Raw genomic sequence first — 15313 nt, 5'->3', positions numbered from 1 at the left:
TTTTTAAAAAACAATCTGAATTTGCATTAGAATTACTGCACAATTGGTCATTATTAACTTCCTAGGATTTGCCTGCAATAGAATTAGTAGATTGTCTAATGGATGTAATCTTATCCAAAAGTAATGGGGCAGCTAAACTGTCACAAAAATTATCAAAGTTAAAATAAGTGGTACATTTGACAGGAGGATTAAGAATCGATTTGTAGGCTTAGCTAACTGCCTGGGATTAACAAGTATTTTTGGCAATATCTCCGTGGAAAGTTGATCTTGCAACTCAAGACCATGTCAAATTTTTTTTCAAAATTGCATTGTGGATGTGAGACCAAGATTTACATCTTCACAATCAGCCAGTTTTCATTGCTTACTTTACAAATCTCTTACATTGGTATGATATTATACAGAGGTGTTATATAAAACACATACTAATAACTAATGGTTCTGAACTTGAAGTCATTACTCAGAAAAATGTCACTGAAAAAGTTAATAAGGACGTTGGAGAATTTTCCAATAATACATCAAAGATCTCAACATGAGCCAAATTCTATCGTTGACCGCACCTCAGATTTATATTCATATAATTAAGAAAAAATGCCCCTACTTATCTGGGATATGCGCATTCTGTCTGTCAGGCCAGCCATACTGTCAGGCTGTCTGTGAAAAAAGGGGCCACAAAACATCCAGCATGGAAACATGGCCATAGACCAAAGCCAAATAACTAATTACACACTTTATAAGCCATATTAAAAATGCAACAAAGACTATATACATTCAGGGTTTACTTCATTAAACTAGAGATATGATGCCACTGAAATCTATTCTAGAAAGAATCATGGTTCTTTTTCCTGTAATAGAAGATTTTTGCATTATCGGTTATGGTAGAACATAGTCTCTGCCTGTCCTCGCTGAAAGTAATTTCAATGCAGCTCTGTATATTTAATCATGCTAGTTTTACTCTTAGTGGTCTATTCTTCCCTCACCTGCATGGCATGTTTTTTTATGGAAAAATATAGGCATACTGATTTTTTTTGGGGGGGGGGGCTTGTTATAGGAACATAACAGTTAGGGGAACTACAGGAAATTATTTGAAATATCTCTGTCTATTAAAATATATTGAAAAAATGAAATATCCCTGAAACCATGATTTTAACAGTGATATCATTTGTTCTATAATCAAGAAAAAGCAAAAAATATATTTAAAATTGCTAAGTCCAAGATGGGTTCAGGGATACTAAATTTTTAAAACTGATTATTTTGCATCTTTTAGGAATTTACAATTTTGACCTTTAACCTAATCTACCAATTTCTTTAAATAGTTATTTTGAGTCATCAAGAGCTGAGAAGGTTCCTGTGTAAAATACACGATTTAATATCAAATGTTTTCATGTTCTCCTATCTCAAAGACCCAGTGCAGGCAAAGACCCAGGACTAGAAAGACCTATGTTGGAATGGACAAAGGGCAAACAACAGATTTCTGGAAAATGGGCTGTGGGTGCCAGTACAAACCTGTGGTGTGAGCTTTGCTGGACTGCAGCTGCTTCTTGGTGCCTGTTTTGACAATCAAGTATAAATGGTTTTGGGAGTAAGGCTGTAGGCAGATGGAGACGGCTTAAAGAAGAAGAGTTCTGAACTGCAAAAGCTAGATAATGAATAACTGGGGCTATAGAGCTGGTCTTGCTCTCTAGATACACACTTTGGCTGCGTCTACACTGGCATGATTTTGCGCAAATGCTTTTAACAGAAAAGTTTTTCCGTTAAAAGTATTTGCACAAGAGAGCATCTATTCTGGCATGTGCTTTTGCACAAAAGCATCCGTGCCAGTGTAGACGCTCTCTTGAGCAAGAAAGTTCCAATGGCCATTTTAGCCATCGGGCTTTCTTGCACAAGAAATTAATGTTGCCTGTCTACACTGGCCTCTTGCGCAAGAGGGCTTATCCCTGAGCAGGAGCATCAGAGTATTTGCGCAAGCAGCACTGATTTTGTACATTACAACATCAGTGTTCGTGCGCAAATACTCGCAGCCAGTGTAGACAGGCGGCAAGATTTTGCGCAAAATCTTGCCAATGTAGACACAGCCTTTGGGTTTTCCTAATTTAAAATCTATTATAGTTATGGCTATTATGTATTTTCTAGCTATGACATATTTATGGTTTCACATTCCCAAAGACTCTTGAGTGCTTGTGAGTGGGGAAGAGCCACACATAAAGGTGCACATGGGGTTAATATTTTAAGTTCCCCAAACCAGGGAATGGATAAGGTTTGAGATAGGGGGTCCAAGACAATTTTATTTATCTTAGAAGGTATCTCTGTACAGCACTGAAGTGACAATGTACAATAAGACCTGGCTAATGAGACCTGGCATAAGGGTTAAAAATCACACCATTGTGTTATGAAAACTATCTTGTGATTGCTTCCATAGAAAAATAGCATTACAATATATAATGTACGTTTAGCTGTCTTTTAATGTAGCAGATGGAAACAAGGAGAGAAGGCACTCTGTGACCAGTCTGCTCTTTGTAGAACGCTATAGAGATTTCCATACAATCTCTAATTCACTGTCCGAACCCGGATAGCCACACTTACCAGATGCTTCAGAGAAGGTCCTGAAACCCAGTAATGAGTAATGTGGGAGTCAAGTGCCTATCTGCCTATCGGTTAAGCTTCTTCCTAACCTCCTCAGTTAGTGGGTGTCCATGACTTTAAATATCAGGTTTAAATCTTATGTAAAGTAACTGTGAATGTTGTCAGCCTCCATCTAGAAGTCCAGCCCTTTTTCTGAATTCTGCTTAGCTCTTTGCCTCAAGGATACTTTGTAGCAATGAGTTCCACCATTTAATTGTGTGTTGTATAAAGCAGTAATTCCTTTTTATCAGATTTTAAATTGTTGCCTTCAGGGTCACTGAATGTCCCCCTCGTTCTCGTTATTAAGTCCATAGTTTGGAAAACTTCTTACCTTGGATTGTGCCCAGCTCCTGAAATTCCCATTCAGGAAGCTATTGCTGTGATTTTTCTTCTCTTGGCTGATTGCAGGGAGAGGGATGTTAGAAGTTTGAGCTGCCTTAAAATGTAACTCAAAACTTCTCAGATGCAGCATATGACGCAAAACACATTCCATGCATGGCTTGTCTGAATTTTACTGTTTAGAACAAGTTCAAAATAAGGTACTGAAAGTTATGCTATTACAATAGGATTTACAAGGAGATGTATTCCTTTTAAATAGATTTGTAATAAAGTGGACTAAAAAAAAATCCTAAAATACTCTATCTGCACTCTACAGTTTCCAACATTATGTATGCATAATATAATGTTTGTATAACTGTTTTATTTTTTTATCCATTACACATAGCTACTGTTTATCTTAACAGAAGTTCTCAGCAATAAGAAAACACGACGGAAATAGAAAAATGACTCTGTATCACTCTGTGTACACATCTTGCTAGTTTCCCAGAGGATGAGGAAATGTCATTACACCACAGTTTTTTAAAAAAAGATAGCATACTAAGACATTTGTGGTTTCCTAAAAGGATAGAAATTTGTACAAAACTGCAAATGCAGAGTCAGAGTGTGGCTATAGAAAATCATTTCACTCCATGAAACAGTGGGATGTGATAATGTTGTAAATACATGTTGTTTAGTGATCATGAAACACCATTAAATATGAGCACTGCTGTGAAACCTACTTTCACTCAGCCTTCTCTCACTTTTACTTGTTTAGGAGGCAATTAGATTTTAAAAAGCTGCATCTGATTATACAAGTTGGTTTTGTGAGAACACACGGCATTTACAGAAAAAAATCTTGTTTTACCATTGTAAAGTGTAACACGCCAACAAAAAATAGCAAACAAGAGCCAGGAGTTTTAATAGGAAAAACGACTGGCCTTCTGCATCTGGGATTGGAGACCAAGACCGTAAAAGAGTGGGTTGGTTTTAACTCCATCCCTAGTGTACAAAAGTCCACATTGCAAAAGCACTACAAATACCATAATTTGACCCAAATGACAGGTCAGTGCCTGAACAAGCACAAAGGCTGAATCACCTCTCTCACTTGGAGAGAGGGTGGTCCATCCAGGTCAAGACTCAGGTCAGCAGATAGGCAATTTAAGGAGGTGTGCAGCTGCCTGCTCACAATGCATGGCCAAAGTGTTTCAAATACCCAGTTACTCCAGCTCTTTATGAAAAATCATCCAAAATGCAAGAGACATTAAGGGGCTGATCCAAAGACCACTGAAGTGAATGAAAAGTCTCCCACGGACTATAAGCAGCTTTGGATCAGGCTCAAATATAACACGGGGGCTTGCCAAAATACATTGTATAATACTTATTTCTTTAAAAAGTCTATAGTATTTTCTAGTTAGACTTTAATAAGTACTCATCCAAGATATTTTGCATGATGCACTATTAATGTGCCATTTATAAATGGACTAATTTTTTTAAATCTGAAAAAAAGCCTGTGCCCATTTTATTTAGCAAGTGTTTACTAAAACTACAGACATTCACTAAGTGTAATGTTCCAACCACAGCACACTCCAGGGGCCGAGCAAACCAAACTGAGCAGAGTCAGCCAAAAGTATGTGTTCCCAACTCCTCAACAACCTCTGTCTGCACGCAAAGAGAAGACTGGATAAATTAATCAAAAAGGACAGAGGGACAGGTCAGTAGTATCTTAATTTTCTGCATCTTACGCTGGAGCCTAACCTGTAGTTCTTGTATATGCAAAACTCCCACTGCAATCAATGGATGAGGAACTGTGGCTGTGGTGAACGAATTGAATCGAGAGTCAAGTGACTTCTGTTCCACTTGCAACTCTTCCGCAAAGTTCCCATATAACTTTGGGCAAATCACTAGGGGTCTTTATATTGTCTTCGGTAGTCTTTGGATAGGGTCTTTCATTTCTGGATGCCTTACTTTCTCCTCTATAAAATGGAGATACCCCAACCCAGGCACTATGAGAATGAATTTATTCATGTTCGTGATGTGTTCATGTACTATGGTGACAGGACACCATATTGATGGCACTGAAAAACTACCATTCTATTTCTGCCTTTTCAAACCAGAGCATCTTATACACAATGGCTATGTCTACACCGGCGGGTTCTTGTACCAGAAATATGCAAATGAGGCTAAGTGTGGAATATTGCCATCATTCCTGAAAATAATCAGCGTACCGGCATTGCGCAAGAGGGTTTTTCTTGCGCAAGAAGGGGCAGTGTAGACAGCTCCTTCCGGTGCAAGAGCCTCTTCCGCAAAAATGGAGGCTCATTAGGAATGCAAATGAGGCTCGGCGATATTCCACACAGCCTCATTTGCATATTTCTGGTGCAAGAACCCGCCAGTGTAAACATAGCCAATTAGTCAGAGAAAATGGTTTTTGTCTTTTTTTTTTTAATTTAAAAAAATCCTATAGTTAATAAAAGCAGTAAAATACCTTGCAGAAACCAAGGGTTGCAAAGTTGAGAGGTACAGTAGGTGCAAAGTCAGTAGAATTGTGCTTTTTTTGATGTTTCAGTTTCTCAGTTAAGACATTCAGTTTCCTCCTTGTTTTCCCAAATACTGAACTTCAGAAAATGGACATGCTGAAATGAAGCAATCTTAGAAAAAATATCTCCATCTTTAATATTAAAAAAAAAATCACCAAGCCTCAAATAAATCTCTCTGCAGAAAAGCTGTAAAATCATTTTGTACCTTTTTCTTGAGCCAACAATGAGTCAAAGTCACTGACTGACTATGTTTCATCTACCACACAAAAAGGTCTTCCAGAGTTGCACTAATTCTGTGGTCTGACATTCTAAAACGTGCTGTTTTCAACTATGGTGAAATCTCATAAGAATTACCTTCACGATACTGCAATTTTCTAATTCTGTTCTAATCTCACTTACCTAAAAAGTTCCAAGGCCACACTCTCATGTATGCAGTAAATGCAGCACACAGTTTCATTTGGGCCCCATTTTAGGAGACTACGCACATGCTAAAAGTGCCCTGTTGAATCAACACCACAGTGAGATAAAACTACCATACAGCTCCAATATCTGAACACATAATTAAGCTCATGGAGTAAAATACAGTGACCAATATTTTTGGTTTCCAAAGTCATATGTGGAACTTGGCCAAAGTATTAATGGTGTAAGCAAAACTAAATTATTGTTAAACCCCCATTAAAAATTCCTTTGATTTTTATTATATGGTCTTAAACCATATGCTTATAAACCACATGTAAAGCATATGAAATGTTTTTAATTTTTACTCTTGATAAAGTGTGTGACTTTAAAACATTAGCTGTTTAAGTTTATTCGACTTGCTTATATTTCACAAGTGTTTTTTTTTTAAAAGGGATTAACTTTAATCACATGATTGTTAAATGCTATTGTTTGGGAGTTTTCTATTTTCAATTAAACGACAATCAATAACTCTTACAATTATAAACATCAGATCATAACCTCAAAGTCTGCTTTAAGGAGGCAATATATCCTCTAAAACATTTCCGCTGTGTGGTCTGAATGCTAAAACTTCACTGGCAGAATGTCAGCAAAAGCTCAAGTAATTCTAGTTTTTATCCCACAATAAATATCACTCTTCAGCTTTCCTTCTCGGAACAAATCAATACTAAAGCTTTGTCAGCACTTACAAATCTGCATTGATAACAGTCCTTAACCATCCAACTGTTTTCAACACCAGTTGATGGGGCAGTGTTGATGGTAACAAGTTGTTGGCACCCATTGTCACAGAGAGCCAGTTTTTAAGTGACGACAAAATCTAAACATGTCTGCTCAGACAGAAACATAAATTATTCAGCCTCAGTTGTCCTTTGTTCAAGACCATCCTTTTAATTGGAGTGTCCTGTAAATCCTGGGGAACACCTTTGCCTTGATGTTTACACCTGTCGCACTTTGGTGGGTTATTCTGATATCCCCATCTTAGGACCTATTCCTCACAAGATAAATGTCTCCCATAACAGCCTGTTAGCACAACACTTCTAGGGCCAAAGTAAGCTAGAGCAGCAATGGCTACATACTACATTGTGCTCATTACCTCTGCCCAACTTGTGTGCAGTAGGATGTACCCCTGCCACATAGCTGGGGAGCAGAAAGTTCAGAAGATGGGACAAAGGACGTAAGGATAAAGAGCAGATGCTCTCTATGCAGTACAATTGAACTGGTCATTACTGCTAAGCGGCCATTTGGGAGCCTAGCAGTTACTCTTGACTTATGGTAAGCGTTAAGTGCTGCACAGCTATCTCTGATGGGTTTACATATAGCACACCCTTCAGACCAAGGAAATGCCCCGCACAGAACAAGGACATCAACCTGATGCATTTGTAACTGTTGGTCAATACTGCTTTTCAATGGTATCCACTGTGATGTCACATCTGAGGCCAGATTTAAGCAACCTTTGTCCACTCCATGTGCATTTTTCTGTTTTAATTAAAAAGAAGCCTATTACCGTATTTTCCGGCGTATAGGGCGACTGGGCGTATAAGACGACCCCCTATCTTTTTAATTAAAAGATAGGGTTTCATCTTATACCCCAGCGCCCCTCCGCCTCCTTTGCTCCCGGTGTCCCTGGTCTGCTGGAGATGGTCCCCAGCAGACCAGAGGCACCGGGAGCAAAGCCGCCAGGAGCGCCTGGGCTGCCCCGCCCCCCCCCCCCCCCCCGGGAGCCCCTCCGCGGCTTTGAAAGCCTCGGGGGAAGCCGGCGGCGGGGCATCCCAGGCGCGCATGGGCTGCCCCCCCTCCGGAGCCCCTCCGCGCCGTCGCGGAGGGGCTCCAGAGGGGGGGCAGCCCATGCGCGCCTGGGATGCCCCGCCGCCGGCTTCCCCCGAGGCTTTCAAAGCTGCGGAGGGGCTCCGGCGGGGGGGCAGCCCATGCGCGCCTGGGATGCCCCGCCGCCGGCTTCCCCTGAGGCTTTCAAAGCCGCGGAGGGGCTCCGGTGGCGGGGCATCCGGCGTACAAGACGACCCCCGATTTTTGGGGGATGTTTTTTAACTTCAGAGGTCGTCTTGTACGCCGGAATATACGGTAGTAATTTTTGTATCTGGGAGCACTGCACTCAATTATTCTTCCAACTCCATATGGAATTATCTCATACATATCTATTCATTCAAACAAAGCAGAGTCATTCCCAAGTCCCAATGCCCTGTTCTACAACTGATTAACCCAGGCAATTTTTTACTTAACATGTCAGTCAAATATCAAAAATATGAGTGAGCAGTATGGAGAAGTTTCCACTTGCACTATATTACAAATAGGAAGTTCTAAATTACGTATACCTGATGCAAAAGGACACTAGTGTAAATTCTGCCCATATAACCTTCATGCCCCTTCAGTGTTTACAGTATTACAAAAACATCTCTCTCGCTCTCACTCTCACGTACACACATTAGCAGTACAACTGACATTTATGCTGTACTCAATGCAGCATTTTGTGATATAGGTCCTACAAATCAGTGGAGAGGGAAGCTGGACCTTTTAGACACAAACATTGCTTTTCAAATTAAATATATTAGTGCTAAGATCTGAGTTATCACACTACAGAGAAATGTATGTCACTCCTCTGTTTTTCAGGTCTGTTAGGTCACCTGATTGTACCAGGACTGTACTACTAGCTTGTGTTTGTAACATGCCTCTTGGCTCATTGACATAAATATACACCATTTTTGTAAACTGAACTCACACTTTAAATTTATCTCCATTATGATGCATTACAAAGTTTACAAGAGTAGTTTAGGCAGTGGCTGTTGTATATTGACGGAAATTCATTGATGGACCTGTGCGTCTTTATTTGGATATCATACAAAGTCCTTGCTGGCACAGAAGAAAACTTCATCCCACTTGGCTAATCCCAGAGGTTTTTTTAAAAAAAGTACTTTATTAATTTATATATATAGTGCTAAGTTTATTTTTACTGATTTGGATTTAAAATACACATTTGAATCATAATAAAACAAATATTTTTAAAAACATCACAGTGCTTGCCTGTGCTTCACTCTGTCTTCAAATAATAAGAAAAAAAAATCAGTGCAAGATTACATCTGTCACAGGTTAAAATACTGTTTCATGTCTCATTGTAATAGGTGCATTAGTTATGGATATTGGGAATTGCCACAAATCTCTATACTGTTTAACCCCAGTAATAGATTTTGACATTTGGATCTCTGATTTAGTTGACAGATGTGTTCAATCACATGTATTCTCAGACTAATCCATGCACTCAGGAGACTAAAGAACACAAATTATTCCAAAACTTTTCCCTCCAGAGTTCCCTTTTCCAGGTGGCTCCAAGCAAATAAATGTTTCTTATGGTCTTCCCTTATTTTTCCTCACGTTGTATTACTCAGGAGATGTTCACCAAGACAAGAGCACAAGACTTGGACATACTATTGAGACCTGAATTAAATACAGATGCTGTTACTAACCCATAATAAGTAAATAGACAAACATAGGCATCTAGACAGTTGTGTGTACCTCCCTTTTTAAGATGGCACATTGAATATGTATTTTTATTTTTTCTTAAATTAGAGATCATAATTCCATAACACAAAACTGATTTGAATCAATATACTTCACGCAGCAGCACCACCAAAAATCAGGCCACATTTTCCAAATTGCTGTTGTGTCCAGATAAAAACTGCCCGATTTTTAAAGGTGCTGTGAGCATGCACAGCTGCTGCTGAAGTAAATCAGAATGGCAGGTACTCAGTACCTCAAACAAATTAAATATTTATTTGTTTTATTTTAGAAATCCAACGTTTTGAAACATTGACTCCCAGTGTGCACTCTTCATAAAGTTCTAACTCTCTGTGAGCACACTCCAAGATGTGTTACCCACAACTATTTTGTCCTCACTTCTCTATTTGATTAATAGTTTTGGAAGCCAGAAGGAACTACTATGATCATTTAGTCTGAATGCCTACATACCACAGGCTGAAGAACATCACTGAGTAATTTCCATCAGTGGTTAGAAATACTCTTCCGTAATATTCACTCATTGATAGACACGAACTATTTACGTTACTGAGTAGCCATGTGATTACATTGCTGCAAAATCCTTCTTTGCCCTAACCACTCATCTCACAGTTAGTCATTACCTCCTATTGTGTTATGTCTCCAATTTAGTTCAAAAGCTCTGACTGTCTTCTGTGAAGTAAGTAGAATGCCTGTGTGCATTGTCAAGGACCAATGTGCTAACTTTACTAAAACTGAGGAGCATTACTCTGTGAGAAGTGTCATTAAATCAATAGAAGGGGGGCAGAAACAGGCCAAAATTATATTTTTACTCCAGTATTTGTAATGGAAGCCTTAACTTCTAACAGAAGAAAAAATCACTTTTGAATCATATGTTATATCTCAGTTTAAGTACACTGCTTCAGACTACATTTTCCCCAGGATTTGTTTACTTTGACTTTATTTCTCCATGAAATAGTAAGGCTCTCTTCTCATCAGAAAATATTCCACAATTATGCAATTTCTGTGCAGTAGCCTCTGCTCCTGGCTACTGATTCAGCTCAAAATTATCTATCCTTGCAGAACTTAAAAAAACAAAACAAACAAACAAAGGTGTCTTGTGGCACCTTAGAGACTTAACAGATTTATTAGGGCATAAAGTGTTATGGGTAAAGCTGATGCCCAAATAAAACTGTAAATCTCTAAGGTGCCACAGTACTCCTCCTTGTTTTGACAGATACAGACTAACGTGGTTACCCCTTGAGACTTTTATTTTAAAGTTAACTTTCCATAACTATGACTTGGGAACACAGACACATGGAGAGGTTCCAGGAAGCAGCAAGCTTATTTGAATGGATTAGCAATCCTAATTAGGATTCTTGGTATCCTGTAGAATAGACAGGATGTATTTTCCTTCTTTGTGCCCTTAAGCAAACTAAGAACCTGACCCATCAGCCCTCCGGACACACCATTTCTGTGTGTGAGAGATAATGCTCCTTTCCCCAGAGTATCAGATTACCTCTGGCATCAGTCAAACTCTTCATATCGCTAGCAAGCTCTCCATTCTCACCCATCACTTCATTTTCAGCTTTAATTGACGTTAACTGCTGCTTCCTCTGTTACTCCAATTTTATGGATCACTGCAGAGTCAGGCTCCAGGTCATTCCAACTGCACCACAAAAGGTCCACGTTACTACTCAGTGAACTAGAATCTGTGACCATCCCTGAACAGGGAACAGGGAACAGACCAACTGAACATCTCATTTTTCTCAGGGGAGAAAAACTCAGAGCAAATACCCACAGGTTTTGAGCTGAGTTGAACTGGCAGCATATAGGTAAAATGCTCTCTTTTGTTTTGCTTGTGTCCTGAGCCATCCAGTCCCCAAATTGTTACATTTGGTAACTCAAATGAAGGACAAAGTTCTAATCTTTTTCACTCTTTCACTCACATCTATACAAGCAATTTCTCGTGATATAATTAACATTTGTTCTGTGCAATATAGATACAGATTTTTGTAAAGAGATCCCCAGCGGCAATGATTAGAAGAATATAGCCCAAATACTACATCCTTCCTTCCAATGGACATTGTCAAGTAACAGAGGGGTAGCCATGTTAGTCTGTAACTTTAAAAAAAAATGAGTAGTTCTGTAGCACCTTGGTGACAAAAATATAGTATCATGAACTTTCGTGGGCAAAACCCACTGAGGAAGTGGGTTTTGCCCACGAAAACTCATGATACTGTATTTATGCATTTGTTAGTCTCTAAGATGCCACAGGATTACTCATTTTTTTATTGTCAAGTAACATCATTTCCAAGAATTTATGCACATGAATGACGTTAAAGTGCTATCTCTTTTTAGCATTTAAACATTCCACAAAAATGTAACATGATTTAGGAACACAACAAAAAAATCTGACATTTTAAAAAGGGACATCATCCTTTTTGTATAGAGAAGAATCATTTCAGAGGAAAATGTAATACAGTACAGGCAGTCCCCGGGTTACATGGGTCCAACTTACATCGGATCCCTACTTACAAACGGGGTGAGGCAACCCCGCGCTAGCTGCTTCCCCCCAGCAGACCAGGGAGATGCAAAGCTAGGCCCCTCCCCCCCCCAGCAGACCAGGGAGATGCGGCTTTTCTCAGCAGACTCCTCAGCTTGAGAATAAAGGACTGAGGGAAGTGAGGTGTGGGAGAATAAAACTGAGCTCTGGAGAAATGTTTGGCTAGAGTTTCCCCTACAATATGTACCAGTTCTGACTTACATACAAATTCAACTTAAGAACAAACCTACAGTCCCTATCTTGTATGTAACCCGGGGACTGCCTGGATCTGGTTTAAGGCCATGTCTACACTCCAAACTTTGGTTGAAACTTGACAAGTTTCTTCAGCATAAATCTGCTGCAGTTAGCTCTTGTACATGTCCATACTTGACTCTTTGCATCATACCCACCAGAAGAGCTCATGTTGCTGCAGAGAGTGAAGCAGCTTGGGTAGGCGTCTGTGATGAGGTGGCAAACCCCCTACCACTGCGGCTTGCCAGCCCCTGCACTCAACCCTGGGGAGAGAAAGCCATCACTGGCAAGAGAGCCGCCCTGGGACCGCGACAATGCAGAGCCTGCTCAGCCGTGGCACGCAGCACATGCGCGCGACCCACGCCAACGGCTACGTGCCCCAGCGTGAAGGTCAGGGCTTCAGGCAGAAGGGGGCAGGGCTCATTTAGTGCTGCTGGGAGAAACCACAAATCCCCCAGGAGAGTGTCATGCATCCCCAAGGCAGTGCTCCATGCTGCCCAAAGCGTGCCACACAGCACTCTGAAACCCCTGGCCCTTTACATCACTGCTGGACACTGCTACCTCTGGGCCCTTGTGTATTGCCAACCCCCACGGCCATTACTCCCTTTGCCTCCCGTGTCGGCAGGCCTGAGGGTGCTCCAACTTACTACTTTCAAGAACAAACTAAAGACCTGCCCAAAATCCTCAAGAAAAAGGATGGTTCACTAGTTAGGGCACTAGCCTTGGCCTCGTGATACCTAACTTCAATTCTCTATAGGGTTGCCACTCCTCCAGGATTGGCCTGGAGTGTCCAAGTATTAACAATTAATCTTTAATTAAAGATTAGGCCATGTGAGTAAATCTCCAGGAACGCGTCCAAACAAAATTGACAACCCTAATTCCCTACTCTGACAAAGATTTCCCGTGTGTTATGGGTTGTTTCATAAAGGGCCTGTTTTCCCTGCAAAGTTAGCTCAAGGAGCAATTTGAGTGTTGTCCCTACCCTGACTCCTGTCCACACCCAGACATGTTCTAGATTGAGCTCATCAGTGCTTGAAATGCAAGAGAGCTAGCCTGTAAGGGGGTGTGGATTGGAGCTCTAGTGCTGCAGATGTGTGTGTGGGGGCTGCAGCTGCCTCAGTTAGCCCACTTCACCCGTTGCAACTCTAGTCACCCAGTGCTGCTAAGGAGACCACCGAGGAGACATTCTGCAGTGAGGCCTCTTGAAGGCCATATCTACACTACCACGTTTGGTCGATGGAACTTATGCACATATATTGCACAGGAGCTGGACACTTCGGTGCTTCCCTCAGCACTGCACGTGTGGTTGCATGGATGGAAGACATACACACGTACCAGGCCTGCAAGCATATTCTGGGGCACAGAACTGTGATGTTCAGCAATATGCAGGATTATAGGGGATAAATCAGAAGCACTGGGATTCCCAAACTACAGTGGGGCAAGACACAACGCACATATCCTCACTCTGACACCTCCCAACCTTGCTAGTGGATACAGGGAATAAGTACTCAGAGACAGCAATCAACAGGGAAACTGTTAGGAAAAGCACAGGCATCCCCATGATTATAAAATATGCCTACAGAAAATACTGGCATGCTATGTCTAAAGCGATGTTTGTAAAGAACACATAAAACAAACATTACTCTAGATCTATATACACACACACACCAGGTTTTCAAACCAAACTGGCAAACTCCCTACTGCAGTTACAAGCCAGACATATAATTGAATTTGTTTACACCAAGCCCATGTTAACAACGTGTGATGGATTCAGGCCCCCTTTGGTGCTGTCACCCGATGTGCTGAGACTCCGCTGAGACAGTTTTCCCTGCCAGTTCCCTGTCTTGTTGAGGCAGACACACTAGCCTGCTGCAGCACAGACAACGGATCTGGCCAATTCCCAAGGGTGCAGACACACTGAAAGCAGAGCAGTGCAAGACCTTTTCCCAGCACTGAAATACACAGCTCCTCTGGGAGCCGAACTCTAGATAAATCCGTCTCATGCTGTACAGAGATCTGTACAGGATTAGCTCATGACATTCATCCTCTTTCTCAACGTAGAGAGAAATATGCACAGACTCCTTGTTGCCACCTCCCCCGGTAACAAATATTTATACTAGGTTTATTAATGAATAGAAGTAACTTTATTAAGTATAAAAAGATAGGATTTAAGTGATCATAAAAGATAGCATACAGAACGTAGGTTATTAAGCAAAATGAAACTGAACATCAAGCTAATCTTAATACATTAAGGGAATGAGTTACATGTAATAGCTCACCCTCAAAGTTGTTCTAATAAATTTCTTTCACAGACTTGGCCCAATACTTCCTCTTGTTCAGTCTTAGATGTTGCCAGCAGTCACTTTGGGTGGGACAGCCGGGGAGAGCTGATGATGTAGATTATTGCCTCACTTCCCATCCTTACCTATGTTTTGCAAAAGATGGGAATCCTTTGTGTTCAGTCTAAACTTTCCCTCTCTGCCCCTTTGGAAAAATACAACATCCAAGAAGGATCCAAACCTCAGGAGACATGGCCACATGACTTGGTACAACCCTCCTCCCAGGATGACAGGAAAAACAAGTCTATTCACATTGTCCTGACTATTCGGCCATTAGGTTCCCTGAGTATTGCTTAGGGTTTATCCTTCCTATTTCTAACTTAAAATCAGACTTTCTGATGACGGTTGAGGGGGAGAGAGAGAGAGGGGAAGGAGGCAACTGCCCTGTGCACACCAATTCAAAAGATTCCGGGGTTCGCCGCTGCCGAAGTAATGGCTTGTGGCCAAAGCCCCAGGCCCTTTAAATTGCTGCTAGAGCCCTGGGTGGTACGCTCCAGGTGGCTATGAGGGCTGGTTTGAGGGGGAGCATGGTGGGATTTGAGTGTCACTGAGAGCTGGCTGCCTCTGGTTCCTCCCCTTCCACCTGAAGCCTTGCCCCTTCTGGATGCACAGAGCCAGTCCCCTCCTCTACCTTGCCCAGGGGCCTAGTGAGTCTGTCGGCTCCCCAGAGTCAAATACAGGAATGATACTCGCACACAAATAGGTCATACACATTCGGCAGATAATTTTTTGATGACATGTCA

The 15313-nt window shown here is 41.1% G+C and overlaps 1 protein-coding gene across 9 annotated transcripts in view; it reads right to left on the bottom strand.

Annotated features, from left to right (window-relative positions):
• The window catches only part of CCBE1 (collagen and calcium binding EGF domains 1), a 286875-nt gene that overhangs the window by 132102 nt on the left and 139460 nt on the right, over positions 1 to 15313 (bottom strand). The window contains exon 1 of one of the 9 annotated variants that reach the window (XM_014570203.4): positions 2951 to 3047. The exons of the other annotated variants lie outside the window; for them this stretch is intronic. Within the exon in view, the coding sequence (XP_014425689.1) occupies positions 2951 to 2982 (32 nt within the window). The 5' untranslated portion in view covers positions 2983 to 3047. Of the gene's footprint in view, positions 1 to 2950; positions 3048 to 15313 lie in introns of those variants that run through there. 9 annotated transcript variants of the gene reach the window in all.

Source organism: Pelodiscus sinensis, chromosome 6 (assembly GCF_052426305.1).
Source record: "Pelodiscus sinensis isolate ZL-2025 chromosome 6, ASM5242630v1, whole genome shotgun sequence".
Taxonomy (NCBI): domain Eukaryota; kingdom Metazoa; phylum Chordata; order Testudines; family Trionychidae; genus Pelodiscus; species Pelodiscus sinensis.
This window is presented reverse-complemented; position numbering and strand designations above follow the sequence as displayed.